General features: G+C 39.4%; 1 protein-coding gene across 2 annotated transcripts in view; it reads left to right on the plus strand.

The window, feature by feature from the left end:
• The window catches only part of MEGF10 (multiple EGF like domains 10), a 155,840-nt gene that overhangs the window by 86,825 nt on the left and 54,828 nt on the right, over window positions 1-14,187 (plus strand). For both annotated transcript variants that reach the window (XM_043547395.1, XM_007060851.3), the window contains 3 exons: window positions 5,893-6,139; window positions 7,422-7,542; window positions 8,929-9,065. In XM_043547395.1, coding sequence (XP_043403330.1) covers window positions 5,893-6,139; window positions 7,422-7,542; window positions 8,929-9,065 — 505 coding nt within the window. The remainder of the gene's footprint in view (window positions 1-5,892; window positions 6,140-7,421; window positions 7,543-8,928; window positions 9,066-14,187) is intronic.

The following is a 14,187-nucleotide window of genomic DNA, read 5'->3' on the forward strand; positions in this document are numbered from 1 at the left end:
AGTTGTCTTTGTTGAGTTTCTAAGGGGAATTTTCTTCTGAAATGTTCTTTGATTTGATTTGATAGCCATATTTTACTCTCATCATATGCCATTCTTTAGAGAAGCACAGAATTACATGTGATCAAGGTGGATTTGTCAGGAATAAACTTGGACTCATTCATGTTTCTCTTTTTTTTAACTTCTCAAAAGCAATCAACAGAGAGAGACAGAGATCACGTAATGTTAAAATTGGACTGACACATTGTTTTTGTTTATAAGGAATATAAGAATTATAAAACCAAACAGGTGTACTTCTAATGATACAAATTCCTATCTCACACTGTAAAATATCAGGACACCTTGCCTCCTAATTTGCAAGCCACTACCAGCTTAGATAAGCCATGTGCATAAAAATGAGATCCGTCGAGCATAATAACAATGTGCATTAAAGTTATTATAATATGAAATACACAACTTTAAATCTTCAAGTATCATACAGAAGTCCCAAGAATAGTACCAATTTGCATCACACATTTTCTTCCTTTGCTTTTTCCTTGAAGAAGGTTCTTTGCAGCTGAAGCGCTGGGACCATTTCTGTTCATAAAGTTGTCATCTGACACTGTGCTTCAGAGAGCATTTATAATTTGTTTTTATGTTGGTAACTTTATATTGTCTTAGGGTTCCATATCATACTGATGCATTTTAAATGAGGGTTTATATAATATAATGCCCTTATTCCCAAAGGCATGCCTTCGCTTTTACAGAGAGCCTTCTGAGAGGAATATTTTCTGTCATATATTTGTAACATTGTGTGATGTACAGAGGATATACTGTAGGGGACTAAAAAGATATTATTCTCAGATGAAGAAACTGTATAAGTGGCACCAAATATTTTTCTTTGCTAAAAAGTCTACTATGCAGTTTCTGGCAAACGTTTCTCTGAGTTTCTTCCCACGATATGAGATGTAGGATATAAGACCCCTATGACTCCCACAAAAGAGCTGACTTTGAACAGTAACTCTGAAAAACTGTGTTTTATTTAAAATCGAGAAAACTGAGGTTGCATATAGTGTGTGCAGGAATGGTGTTTGGTATTCTGAAGAGGCTGCGCCCATGAAACTGAGATCAGATCAACCAAATATATGCAATATGGATATAGTGGGGCAAATCTTCTGTTGGTGCAGATTGTGATTACTCCATTGAAGTCAATGGAACTATGACAGTGAAGATCTGTTCCAGTATATTTTGAAAAATATTGTTTCATTACTTATAAATCCAGGGATTAACTCCTGGCCCCACTGAAATCAGTGGGAGTTTTGCCGTTGATTTCAGTGAAGCTAGGATTTCACCAGCTAAGGAATAAACATTCTCTAGCTACTAGGAATAATGATGAAAATACTTTGCAAATAGAACATCACTGTTGTCAAAATCAGCAACTGATTGGTGAGGTCCATGATAATACATTAATATAATCACATTAAAGAAACCAGTTTTTACCATTAACATTACACATCTCACAACTTAGTTCTTGAGGCTAATGAACGTGATGACCCATTGAGACAGCAGCTATTGGTGCATAGATTCTGAGTTGCTTTGATATAGGACTCAAATCAGTTCCCTGAATTGTTAATGCTGAGTCTTATTATTTTCTGCTGAAACAGTTCTGAATATGGGACTTTTATTTCTTTTTACTGTGTGGTTCTCTTCCCCCTCCCTTATGCCCTACACTGTGACAGATGACTTACTACCCTAATTTGGTTTGGTAGAAGTCTCTAGCTGGCACTTTCTTCTACCTCTGTGTGACCTTGGAGTAGTAAGGACAGTCGTTATAGTAGCTATTCTGATTAAACTCTAGCTGACAGTCAGTAACCTGAGGATGCTCATTAATTCAAAGAGTTCTCTTTTTACCAGATTAACAGCTGTGTGACTTCCAGCCTGTCTTAGTTTTTGAGTATGAAGCAGAAGTAGAAATAGGCTGATGTAATATTTGGTAAGTTTAGCCTCCAAAGATAATTAAAAATAAACAAATCTCTTTACAGGAAGCATTTCTACCCCTTCCCTTTGCCAATATTTGTTTTGTGTATTGTAATCTAAGAATCTGTTTCTGATAAATCACTTTAATTTCCTGTGAGGGACCTTATTGATTAGAGTGATATATAGAAGTAAAGTATGCAATGTATCTATCTTGTGCAAGAATATTATTTAATCCCATGAATCGTTCAACTTTCTCTGAAGTGGTGCCCATAACTCACAGTTAGAGAGTAGACTAGTGACAGACCTAGTGTAACAGACTACCTTACAGCAGTAATTGTTCTGGTAAAATACTCTGGCATTATGCTATAGTGAAATAACTGGGTAGTCAATATTTTGTTTCCCACTCTCTCACTCTTCTCTACAGAGGGTGACCATGAGACAGGAAAACTAAACAGCGAGCACCTAGTGTTTTTCATTTTAATAGGCCCCGTGCAAACAGAATGAGAAAATCACACCATAGAATCATAGAATCATAGAATATCAGGGTTGGAAGGGACCCCAGAAGGTCATCTAGTCCAACCCCCTGCTCGAAGCAGGACCAATTCCCAGTTAAATCATCCCAGCCAGGGCTTTGTCAAGCCTGACCTTAAAAACCTCTAAGGAAGGAGATTCTACCACCTCCCTAGGTAACGCATTCCAGTGTTTCACCACCCTCTTAGTGAAAAAGTTTTTCCTAATATCCAATCTAAACCTCCCCCATTGCAACTTGAGACCATTACTCCTCGTTCTGTCATCTGCTACCATTGAGAACAGTCTAGAGCCATCCTCTTTGGAACCCCCTTTCAGGTAGTTGAAAGCAGCTATCAAATCCCCCCTCATTCTTCTCTTCTGCAGACTAAACAATCCCAGCTCCCTCAGCCTCTCCTCATAAGTCATGTGCTCTAGACCCCTAATCATTTTTGTTGCCCTTCGCTGGACTCTCTCCAATTTATCCACATCCTTCCTGTAGTGTGGGGCCCAAAACTGGACACAGTACTCCAGATGAGGCCTCACCAGTGTCGAATAGAGGGGAACGATCACGTCCCTCGATCTGCTCGCTATGCCCCTACTTATACATCCCAAAATGCCATTGGCCTTCTTGGCAACAAGGGCACACTGCTGACTCATATCCAGCTTCTCGTCCACTGTCACCCCTAGGTCCTTTTCCGCAGAACTGCTGCCTAGCCATTCGGTCCCTAGTCTGTAGCGGTGCATTGGATTCTTCCATCCTAAGTGCAGGACCCTGCACTTATCCTTATTGAACCTCATCAGATTTCTTTTGGCCCAATCCTCCAATTTGTCTAGGTCCTTCTGTATCCTATCCCTCCCCTCCAGCGTATCTACCACTCCTCCCAGTTTAGTATCATCTGCAAATTTGCTGAGAGTGCAATCCACACCATCCTCCAGATCATTTATGAAGATATTGAACAAAACCGGCCCCAGGACCGACCCCTGGGGCACTCCAGTAAACCAATAAAATTTCATACAATGTGCAGCACATGTCTCTTACAATAAAATAGTCAAGAAAAGTTCAAGTTCAGAGACGCACTATGTTCATCTCTAACTCTAGTAGATCTCTAAGGGACAGTAACAACCTAAGAGAACAGTCTGATGATGTAGCTGTTAAAATGTATTATAATGGGAGCAGAAGGCCTGCAATGCTTCACAAATGATACAGTTTGTGGTACTCCTGCCGTTGTGCATATTGTCTGGTACTGTTACTGTGGCAGGTATACAGTAGCAAAGGCTGTCTGTATGTCTTTGAGACTCATTAAACTCTCTCTCCAAACCTCTGTGTGAACGTTGGCGGATTGCATCAAATATCCCACCTCCAGCCATTGGTAAAATAATACAAGCTGCAAACTGTAAGCCAAAAATAAATTTCCTTTTGCCTAGTGGTGCTTTTTATATATTAAGAGAGGTTGGGCCAAGTTCACCCTGATGTAACTCCACCAGGGGGATGCATATGGCTCATTTTATTTTATTTGAAAGAGCTGCTGTCTGATGGTCATTTTAAATCCTTCAGTTCTTCACAAAGGGTTTTTCAGACATTCCAAAACGTTCAAGTTTATTTTTAATTTCGCTATTAGGAATGGCTGAAATTGTACTTTTCAATTGGAAGCAGGAGCGGGACTGTAATATGAATCCATGATGGGGTGTGAAAGAAAATGAATTTGGTGGCCTCCATACAGTCCTGAGAGAACATCTGTCTGTCTCACAAATCCACTGCACACATACATACCTCTCAGAACAGTTTGTTTCCTGAGGCGAAGTTGAGGACTGATTCAGCCTGAGGATTACTTTTCCTCCATCTAGGCATTTTCAAAATATTGTGCTGCCAGGACTGGGCTTATCTGTGAGCTATAATGAGGGAAGACATACATCTTGTGTGAAATACATTGTGGTGCATTGTACAGGTAGTCGAGCACATAAGAATGAATGTTTAAATAGATAAATGAGGAAGAGGAGGACAAGAATGAAGACATGAAAGAGGTGCAGTTATTACACATTTGTTTTACTTCATTTTATATATATAAATTTTTAGCCACAGTATGTGTACATAAACAACAGTTACATTAAAGAATGCATGTTCCAGTGACCTTTTAGGAAAATACTGTTTGAGAGGAAACTGTCACTTCAAAGCAAGCCATAGCTCTTAAGAATTAACCAGGACACAAGCCATACAGAAAAAAACCATTCCTTAGAGGACCCTAATCCTTTTTATTTGTGTAATCTGAGTGATCAGTTCCTATAGCAGAGCAATTCTTACCCCAAGGAGATGTCTTGAGTTCTTTTGTCTCGCTCTAAGAAAGTAGGTCTGTTCTCTGCTTGGCTGCTCTGCCCCAGGAGAAGATTGAGTGAACAATGGTGGTCAGTCATTAAGGAGAGAGTATGGGCATCCAGTGATTGCAACTGAGATTTCACCACTGCACTATTGTTATCAGCAGAACATAAAAATTAAAAGCAGATCCCTTCACCTTTATGATTAGCACATTTCTGGTGAACTGTAGATGACCTTTTATCTTCTGTTTTGTTATTTGTTATTGAAAACTTCTATTTCTCATTTTAAACAAATGATTCCTTACTGTTAAAAATTTCTTTTGAAGGTGAGAAAACAAAAGATTCTGAGAAGGGTTTACTATAATTACTACTGATGGAGTAGAATGTAGAAAACAAAAAATACATAGTAGAATGATTATAAAAACAAATTGGGTTAACTCAAAATATTAAACTGTAGCCTTACTGTCTGTGGTATATGTCACCATACTGTTTAACCAAATAACAATTAGTGTCTGTTGTTTGATGGAATGTTTATTACCTTGCGTACAGCACTGTCAAAACATGAAAGGAAATAGCTGTAAGTAAGTAAACTAGTTGGAAGTTTCACGTTTAAAAAATTGGCATGCAGTGTGATCCTCTTACAATGAATTCATCTTTACATAGAATAACTTCATTGTGGGATTCTGATGTATGTTTATGGCTCCAAAGTCAGATTATGGGCTAAATTTTGCTCTCATTTATACTTCTACTGAAGTAAGTAGCCAGATGGAGAATATGAGCCTTTGGCCCTGTAACTAATGATTCACTATCATCATAATTTCAGTTTCACATTGTAATGCATTGAAGGAGTTTGGAACTTACCTTTATTTCACTGTAGATGAAGTTTCAGATTATTTTAAGTGCAGGTTAAGGCATATAATTGTAAACAGGAAATTAAGTCCTATCTGGCTATCAAAACACTTAAAGACCCAGAAGAGCCGACGGTGTCTCTACAAGGATACCACTACCATTTTCGTGTCAGAAAAAAAGCCATCTTGATATCTCTGAATCATCATGTCTTCTGCATTGCACCATGCATGCTTACAGAAGTGCTATGACATTTTTTTTCCACTTCCTCAGCATGTGATAGTGACCACTGGGGACCCCATTGCAGTAGTCGCTGCCAGTGCAAAAATGGAGCCTTATGTAACCCCATCACTGGAGCCTGCCACTGTGCTTCTGGTTTCAAGGGCTGGCGCTGTGAGGAACGCTGTGACCAGGGGACATATGGAAATGATTGCCACCAAAAATGTCAGTGTCAAAATGGAGCCACCTGTGATCATGTGACTGGAGAATGCAGATGCCCTCCCGGATATACTGGTGCTTTGTAAGCAGAGGGCATATTATTTATTGTGGGGAAGGTGGGTTTGGCATGGCACTAACCCCAGGGTAAACTATTTAGTATTTAGTAACCTGTGTGAACATTATGCTGAAAGTGCCTCTTTTAAAACTTACCAATACTTATATCTCATTATAAGTCCCTCTGTATACTTATAAATGAATGTTATTAAAATGCTACAGCAAAAGCTCTTGGTAAGGTACAGTTATTGCACTGTAAGCACCAGCAACTTTGTACAAAAGCATTCCTGAGGTTATGAATCTGCACTGACGAGTAGTATGGTTTACATTTAGGTTTTAGTATAAGTTTGAGAATTGACTTCAGCTTTTAGATTTGTGTTTAAATTAACCACTTCATCTGCAGCCTACTTCTTGCTGTGGAACATCAGGACAGAGCTGATGCATCCAGAATTTGAGTGTTAATATCCTGGCTGCTTTAGGTAGCAGTCAACAGTTTAAGATTTGGGGGTTGAATTTTAAGGATTAAGCCCAGATTTTCAAACCATTCTGTAGATATGCTCACATTTTGGGGGGCATATGAATGGGTATTTAAACACACGCAATAGATAGTTGGATGGACAGCACTCTGTTTGCATGCACAAACTCCTGGTAGAAAACTAGCTGGCACAGTCTATAAGGGAACAGGACTAGCCCAAGAGGAAGCAAGGCCATGCAAGACAACAGTGTCCTGATCCAGAGCTTTTCCTAAAGAGTCTCTGCTAGTGAAGTTCATGTCAAGTCTTGGCTGCTGAATAGAGCTGCTCTTTATGCCCAGCTTAGAAGGTGAACTCTGCTGCCAAAGCAGCTGCCTCTTGGAAGGCAAAAGGGACAATCTCTGTACCTGCAGGAATGAGTTTGGCTCATAAAACATGGTCCAAATTTTGTCCAAGTTTTATAAAATTCAGCCAACAGAGTTTGGCCCTGTAGTGGAAAATTAAGCACAGAAAAATGCACTTGATTGGGTTAATCCTTCTAGCAGAGAGTTTTAATCTTTGTCCATACTTATGAATCCAAGACCAAACTTGGTTTTTCTAGAAAGAAATATCTCTAAGGAAAGATACATACACTTACAATTTTTTAATTGCTAATTTTATTTCCATATGTCCATGCCATTGATCCTGTAAAGGTTATTTCCCTTTATTTCTGAGTGCTTGCCTTTTCATATTTATAAACTGAAGAATTATATGTTTAAAAAAAAAGTAAAAGGGGGGGGGAGAGACTGAACTGTGCATATAAATAACAATTATACTCATTATGCACCAATTGTTTAGCTGTGAGGATCTTTGTCCCCCCGGCAAGCATGGTCCACAGTGTGAAGAAAGATGTCCATGCCAGAATGGAGGAGTGTGTCACCATGTGACTGGGGAATGTGCCTGCCCACCTGGATGGATGGTAAAACTGCTTTCTAAAATAAATATAAACTGGGTAAATGTCCATGTTTGTGGATATCAGGCAACTTCAGGAGAAAGTTTAATTGGAAAAGCAAAGACAGTCTGACTGAAGCCAGGAACAAAAGGAAATGTATTTTAGCACATGGTACCACCACAAGGGATCAAAATCAAATATAAATTCTGGACTGTCTTGTTAACCTTTTCAAAGAGTGGGAAAAGGAAAATGTGCTTTCTGCAGCATGCAAATAGCATCTTTTGGAACTTGATCAGAAGTCGTGTCTTTATGGATATAATTTGATATAACTGTTACATTTTGAACAGTAGCACCATTAAATACTCCTATGGTGGCCTTCATGTGTGTTTCCAAATATATGATGCTACCCTCTTAAAAGAAAAGTAGGTAATGGGCAGGTTCCGGTGGCACCTTCATAGCCCAGGAATACAGTGACATCAGAACATCCGCTTCATAACTGATCAATGGACTTTCTATCCCTTTGCACCTCACACCAGCAAGGAACCATTCCTACCAGGTGGGCAAACATGAGGGGCTCTACTGGTTTCCCAGCCCCACATGAGGAAGAGAATTCTGTAGAAGGATGGGGACCATTGTTTCAACAGTTTATATCCAACAACCAACAAATTTAATCATGCCAGATACCATGGTGGTTAGAGATTGTCTATATATAGTAAAGGGGCAAACAAACAAAACAAATAAATAATACGTACAATAATAGGCAGTGAGCCCTGGGTGACCATTTCTGGCAGGCAGTGGAAAGGGAGTTAAAATGATGTGACAAGGAATTTTTAAATAATTAAAAGGAAAACATTTAAAGTTTAGATTCCAAGCCATCCAACTGTACACATGTGCCTTGTGATCTTATTGCTGTTACCCTCAATCTTCCTTCCCTACTGATGTCTATTGCTCTTGCTGTGTTTTGTTTTTAGTTAAAGTTACTCAGAAAATGCTAATATATTTTCTGCGAAAAACTTCACACAAAATTAAAATTTTTGGCTTTCTTTGGAATATTTAATAGAATTTTACAATAATATGAAAATTGAACCATTTTTTAGTTTTTGTCCCCTCCTCCACTTTTCTCGTCCCTCCTTTTCTACTTGAAAAGAGTGTATCTGATGGAAACCCAAATGAACTTTTTTTTGGTTCTCATTTTTTTGACCAAAACAAAAATGTTGCATTACTTTTTTCATTTTGGCAAAACATACTCTGTGTTTAAGGCTAAAAACGAATCTGGCTTTTTCTAGAAGAGCATAAGCACCTTGATACAATATCCCATTAATCTCCTCACTTCTTTCCAATCCCCTTCTCTTCTTCTTCTTCTCCACACAGCTGCAGTCCCAAGCCTAACATTTAGATTCTGTTTGTAAACAGGGCACAGTCTGTGGTCAGCCTTGTCCAGAGGGTCGTTATGGAAAGAACTGCTCCCAGGAGTGTCAATGCCACAATGGAGGGACATGTGACTCAGCAACAGGACAATGTCACTGCAGTCCAGGTTACACAGGGGAACGGTAAGTAAAACTCACTTCTACCAAATTGTACCAAGGATTTTACAGCAAAAGGAAAAACTAGGAAGCAGGTGGAAGCATATTATCAGTGATATAATGCAAAGTGTTTTATAGATTTGTCAGTTATGTCACCAAATGATAATGAATCAAAAGTAAAGATGGCAGTTCAATTCTTGAAAGATGTTTTAGTCCCTGTGAGAAATGGTTTAGTTTAAGGACTCTCGTACTGTGGCCTGTGTACCCCCAGTAATGTACAGGCCCCTTACTGAGGGGTCTGCAGAATGAGATAGTTTGAGAACCAAGAATGGGGTGAGATGGATCAATGGTGGCTATAGGATGAGGTAGCTGAAGAAGCATTGATCCATTTGGTCTCTGAACTGGGCTACCAGCTGTCTTTTTTTCAAAGCATTTTTAGTCAAAAGAAGAAATTAATCTTTTTCTTTGCCTAGCTGCTGTTAAAATGTCCCTCAAATGTGTTTCATAGCAAAGGTGAACATAATAACATTTTTCCCTTATAGAGGGGTAGAAAGTGCTGAAAGAAGCACCTTCCTGTGTACCTTTTAAACAGTACACAACCCAGTTGCTGAAGTCCACAGTAACTTAATCACTGGGGTTAGTCCATAGCATTTCTGCCAACAATGATACGTACAATCACCACATTCCAGATGCAATTCCAGTGCAGGCATCCACAGGATGTGGGGATAACCCAACCAACCATAAAAAAACAAACAACCCCAAAGAAGAAAAACAGCCAATCCAGAGCTATTAGTGTTGCCAAAATTAAATGTTTGCCTCTGTGAAGGAACACTGGAGATCGTGTTACATGCTTTTAAACAGACACAGGCAAATCAGAATGAAAGCACAAACCGCCTTCATGAGAGACAGGATGATATACACGAGAATCTCCATGCTGCACACGTGTTTCTAAAGACAGTTGTGGCTTCTGTTTTTCTCAGTTGAGATTCAAATTTTGCTGTAATATTAAATACATTACAAATCAGAAACAATTATAGGCCACACTGTGTCTACTCCTTGCAGAAGTTTGAGGTGCAAAGAGCCTTCCATCTTTTGCCCTCCTGCATAGGGTCCAGGCACAGCTGTAATCCCTGTGCTTACCAACATGCTGGGACTATTCCCTGCTAGGGTGCTACTTATCTCACCATGGTATGGATGAGTCAGAAGGCCATGGTCCCATTGGCTACTCCACAGCAGTTGACCAGCTATGGAGGGACTTGCTTTGTCCCTCCCCGCCCCCAAGGGTGTGTGTGTGTGTGTTATGGCTGTGTTCCTACTCACAGGATGGTGTGAACAGGTGTTAGACTACTCCCTATTTCAATTTATAACTTCAAGAACCTTCTTCTGATTCTTCAGTGTGGTAGTTGCACTCACTTAGACTCCCTCACACTCACTTATACACCAGCAAATGTATGTTAGTATGTCTAATAGAGTCTAAGTGAGTGTAATGAGATCTAATTAAATTCAAGGAAGTCCAGTTTATGCCACCTTACCTGTCATTTATGAACACAGCCCACTGGGTATTCATTGATACCAGTCTTCATTAGAGGACAGAAGAGGTTTTTTCCTAAACAAATATCTTGATGAGAATGCAATTTTTAAAAAATTGCAGTGTGAAATTTGGTCTAATATTGTTGGATTTCTTTATCACCATTTTGCAAAATTTCTCCTTTAACTTTTTTTGCACAACCCCAGTGAGTAAACATGTAGGTGGGATTTTCTCCCAGCATTGGCCTAATGACTCTTCTATTAATGTCAACAGAAGCATTAGGTCATCACTAAGCATTTTTGAAAATCCCACCATCAGTGCTGAGGGACTAACAGCACTGGCTTGAGCTAGGCACAGGGTGGGCAGGAGCTGAACATGTTTCCCCCACTTAGCTCTGTTAAGAACCTCTCTTCTGCTCTGAAGTGCCCCATTTGTAAGCAGAGTTTGCCAATCATACAAAGATTGTGAGGTACACGACAGGACCAGAATGAGACCTCCAAGAAGACTATTTTTTCATGTACTGGGGAAGAGAATTGGTTCCTTCTTCAATAGGCAGAAAAACAGTATTAACTCTTGGCCAAATCTTCAAGTTCTCAAGCTAAATCTCTCATTTAGCCAAATCCTGGAAGGTGCTGTGCATCTGGAACTCCCATGGGTATATAACACTTCTCATGACTTGAGTGTCAGTGTGGCCTGAGTAAGGATTTCAGGATTTGGCCCTATTTATCTATCTGTCTTTCTGTTTCTCTGTGTACATTTGTATGGACCAGTCAATACATCGTGTAATTTGTATAGGGCCTGTATCAATAAATATTCTCTGATCTTCTCTGGCATGTAAAGCTGTGAAACACTCCACATCCTGGCTCTGTGCATGGTAACCTGTTCAGTGGGAAGGTCAATCTGCTGTGAAATGCATCATAAAATCTTTAGGGCTTTTAATAAGGTGGTGGTGTCATTTTGCTTTTTAACAGTTCAGTCATAAAACACAGAGAAGCACAAACTGAAAACATGAAGATGAGATCATATATTTTTTCTAAAAAACCCCAAGTGAAATGTCTATTAAAAAGTACATCAGGAAAATGGGTTATATGTTTTAGAATGATCAAACAGGAAACTGGCTTTTCAGTATTTGTGCTAGACAGCAAGATGTACAGAGTCATCTTCAAAACAAAGAAAGTCTTTTTACAAAACGTGTCAAAAATTCAACAGATTTTTACTCTTGGAAAAAGCTGTTAATTTTTCCTCAAGAGCTACACGAAAGAAAGTCTGATGGAGGCTTTAGAAAAGTAATCTCTTGATCAGAAATTGATTTTCTGTCTTTATCATGCTGCTACATAAATGAAGCAAAGGAAAAAAAGGCTCATAATTTTTTACTATCTTCTGTGGGATAATTTCAAGCCTCCTCTGACATGTATGTGTGAAAAGGAGTAGGCAAGTGGGTTGTTGTTTTGTGCCCACTCCCAACTACCACTGAATCTGTGGATGTTCTCTGTACCACAGTTTTCTCTCTCTCCATTTGTCTGATCTGTTTAGACTGTAATCTGTTCAGGACAGGGTCTGCCTCCCACTATAGGTCTGTACAGTCCCTTAGCAAAATGGGTCTTCTAGGCACTACTATAAAATGAATAACTGGAGCCATGAAAAAGGTTTGCATGTCAGAGTGGTTTCTGTGTTTTAGCACAAACCCCTTTGGTCCCTTCTGTAGTTTCCCTGCTGGGATTAATCCTAATTTTGATTTCATTTTGGAAGTCCATTCAGGGATACTTTTAACATTAGGGTTAATTAAAGACCAGTTTAATTATTTTCCCTCAGATGGAAAGTCAGGTTTGTCTTAATGACATAAAAAATGAATTGACCCAAACTGCTCTTTCTGAATTGGAATTGGAAGGAGTTTTGGTATTTACAAATTCCTTACTTTGCGGTCAGGGCTGTCTTTAAGGCACAGTCGTGAAGATGGAAATTATTCCTGGCGCAATTCCAAGAGCCATTGTGTTTGAAGCAGAGAATGTCCAGATTCAAGGCTACTGTGCCCAGGGGGCTCTCTCTTGTTCTAAACTGGGAAAGGCAAAGGACATAGTTTTGGGGAGGCCAGAAGAGAAGTCTGAGGCTGTGGATCTAGTGACTGGAAACCTCTACATGTGGGCGCTACTATTGCTATTCCAGCCCTCGGGCTGTAAAAATGGCCCAGGAGAGGATGCATTGCAATTTGAAACCCAACCTCCAATTTCGGGGATACATGATGCCATGGCCTGACACGGAGGACACTTGAGGTGGGGGCTACTCTATCACACAATACTTGTAGCTTTCTATTTCAAACTGAACTGAAATCATACCAAGTGCCATATTTTGTGCTGCTTGAATCCTTGAAAGGTAGGATTTTATTCACCCACCTTGTCTTTCATCTCGTAGAAGATTCCGAGCAATCAGCATTAGGTGCTGTATACCTGGAAGCCAGAAGGCAAAGAATAATGAAAGGCAAAGGATATATATGGGCAGACTCCACGCTACTACAACCTGTCAATATTCTTTGCCTACTCTCTTGCTTCCTGGCATAATTGTGATTGTCTGAAATCATCTGCAGGAAGGGAGGAGATGAGGGAGTCTGACAAACAGAATTACTGGTGATGAGTAATTTCCCCTGGTTTTAATGTGGGTTCAGTGTTGTACATATCGGAAACCTAGAAAAGTTAATGTGACTGAATTACAGGGAACTGTTAGTGGTCTCCGTATATATATTTTATCATATGTTGGTAGAGCACTAGTGTTGTGTGGAAAACATCTATAGCAGCTGGTCCTAACTCAGATTTTTTTCCCTAACCTTCAATTATCTCCTTACAACCAGCGTATGTTCTAAAGAGCAAACACTGTTGGGCATAGACTTTTTGCTTTATTCTTATGTCAGCTGTCGCAGGAAAAATAACAACCTGTATGCAAGCCTTATTGATCTTTCAGGGCCTGATCCTGCAAGGGGTGCTGAATGCCTCTCATTCTCACTGAAATCACTGCACAAGTTCAGCCCCTTTGTGTTCTTGTGGGAGTAAGTTGTTAAATCATGTCCAATTGCACTTCACAAATCCCAGTGGCTACAGAATTTATAAGAGAGCCTTTAGAAATCTGCCCTGTTTTGTTTTTAAAGAGTAAATTGCTTCATATTAAATGAATCACAACAGCAACGGGGGAACTAAGAGAGGGTCACAATGAATGCTGTGAAAGTGTGACTAAACCTTTTTCTATCCTCATATATGCATAATGGATCATTTCAACTCCAAAACTGAGATGGCTCTGTTCCCTCACATCTTCAGAATCATAAAAAAACATGTAACACATCCAGTGCAAACCCATGTTAAAAAGAAGTTAACAGGTGTTTGGGTGACAAGTCCTACAGTAGTGGGACAACTCCATACAGATGGGTTTTTACAGCTTAATTGTTGATCTAAATAGAAACTGCAGCCTTCACCAATCTCTTTGCATTTATCCTAATCTATTATTAAATATTCTTTTGCATAAATTTACAGACCTTGTTGGGTTTTTTCTGTTGAATGTTTATTTTTAATACAATTGAATTTTTTATCTTTTTCCTTTGCTAGGCTGACAATTTCTTTAAAATGGAACACTGACCCA

Source organism: Chelonia mydas, chromosome 5, assembly GCF_015237465.2.
Source record: "Chelonia mydas isolate rCheMyd1 chromosome 5, rCheMyd1.pri.v2, whole genome shotgun sequence".
In the NCBI taxonomy this organism is placed as follows: Eukaryota; Metazoa; Chordata; order Testudines; family Cheloniidae; genus Chelonia; species Chelonia mydas.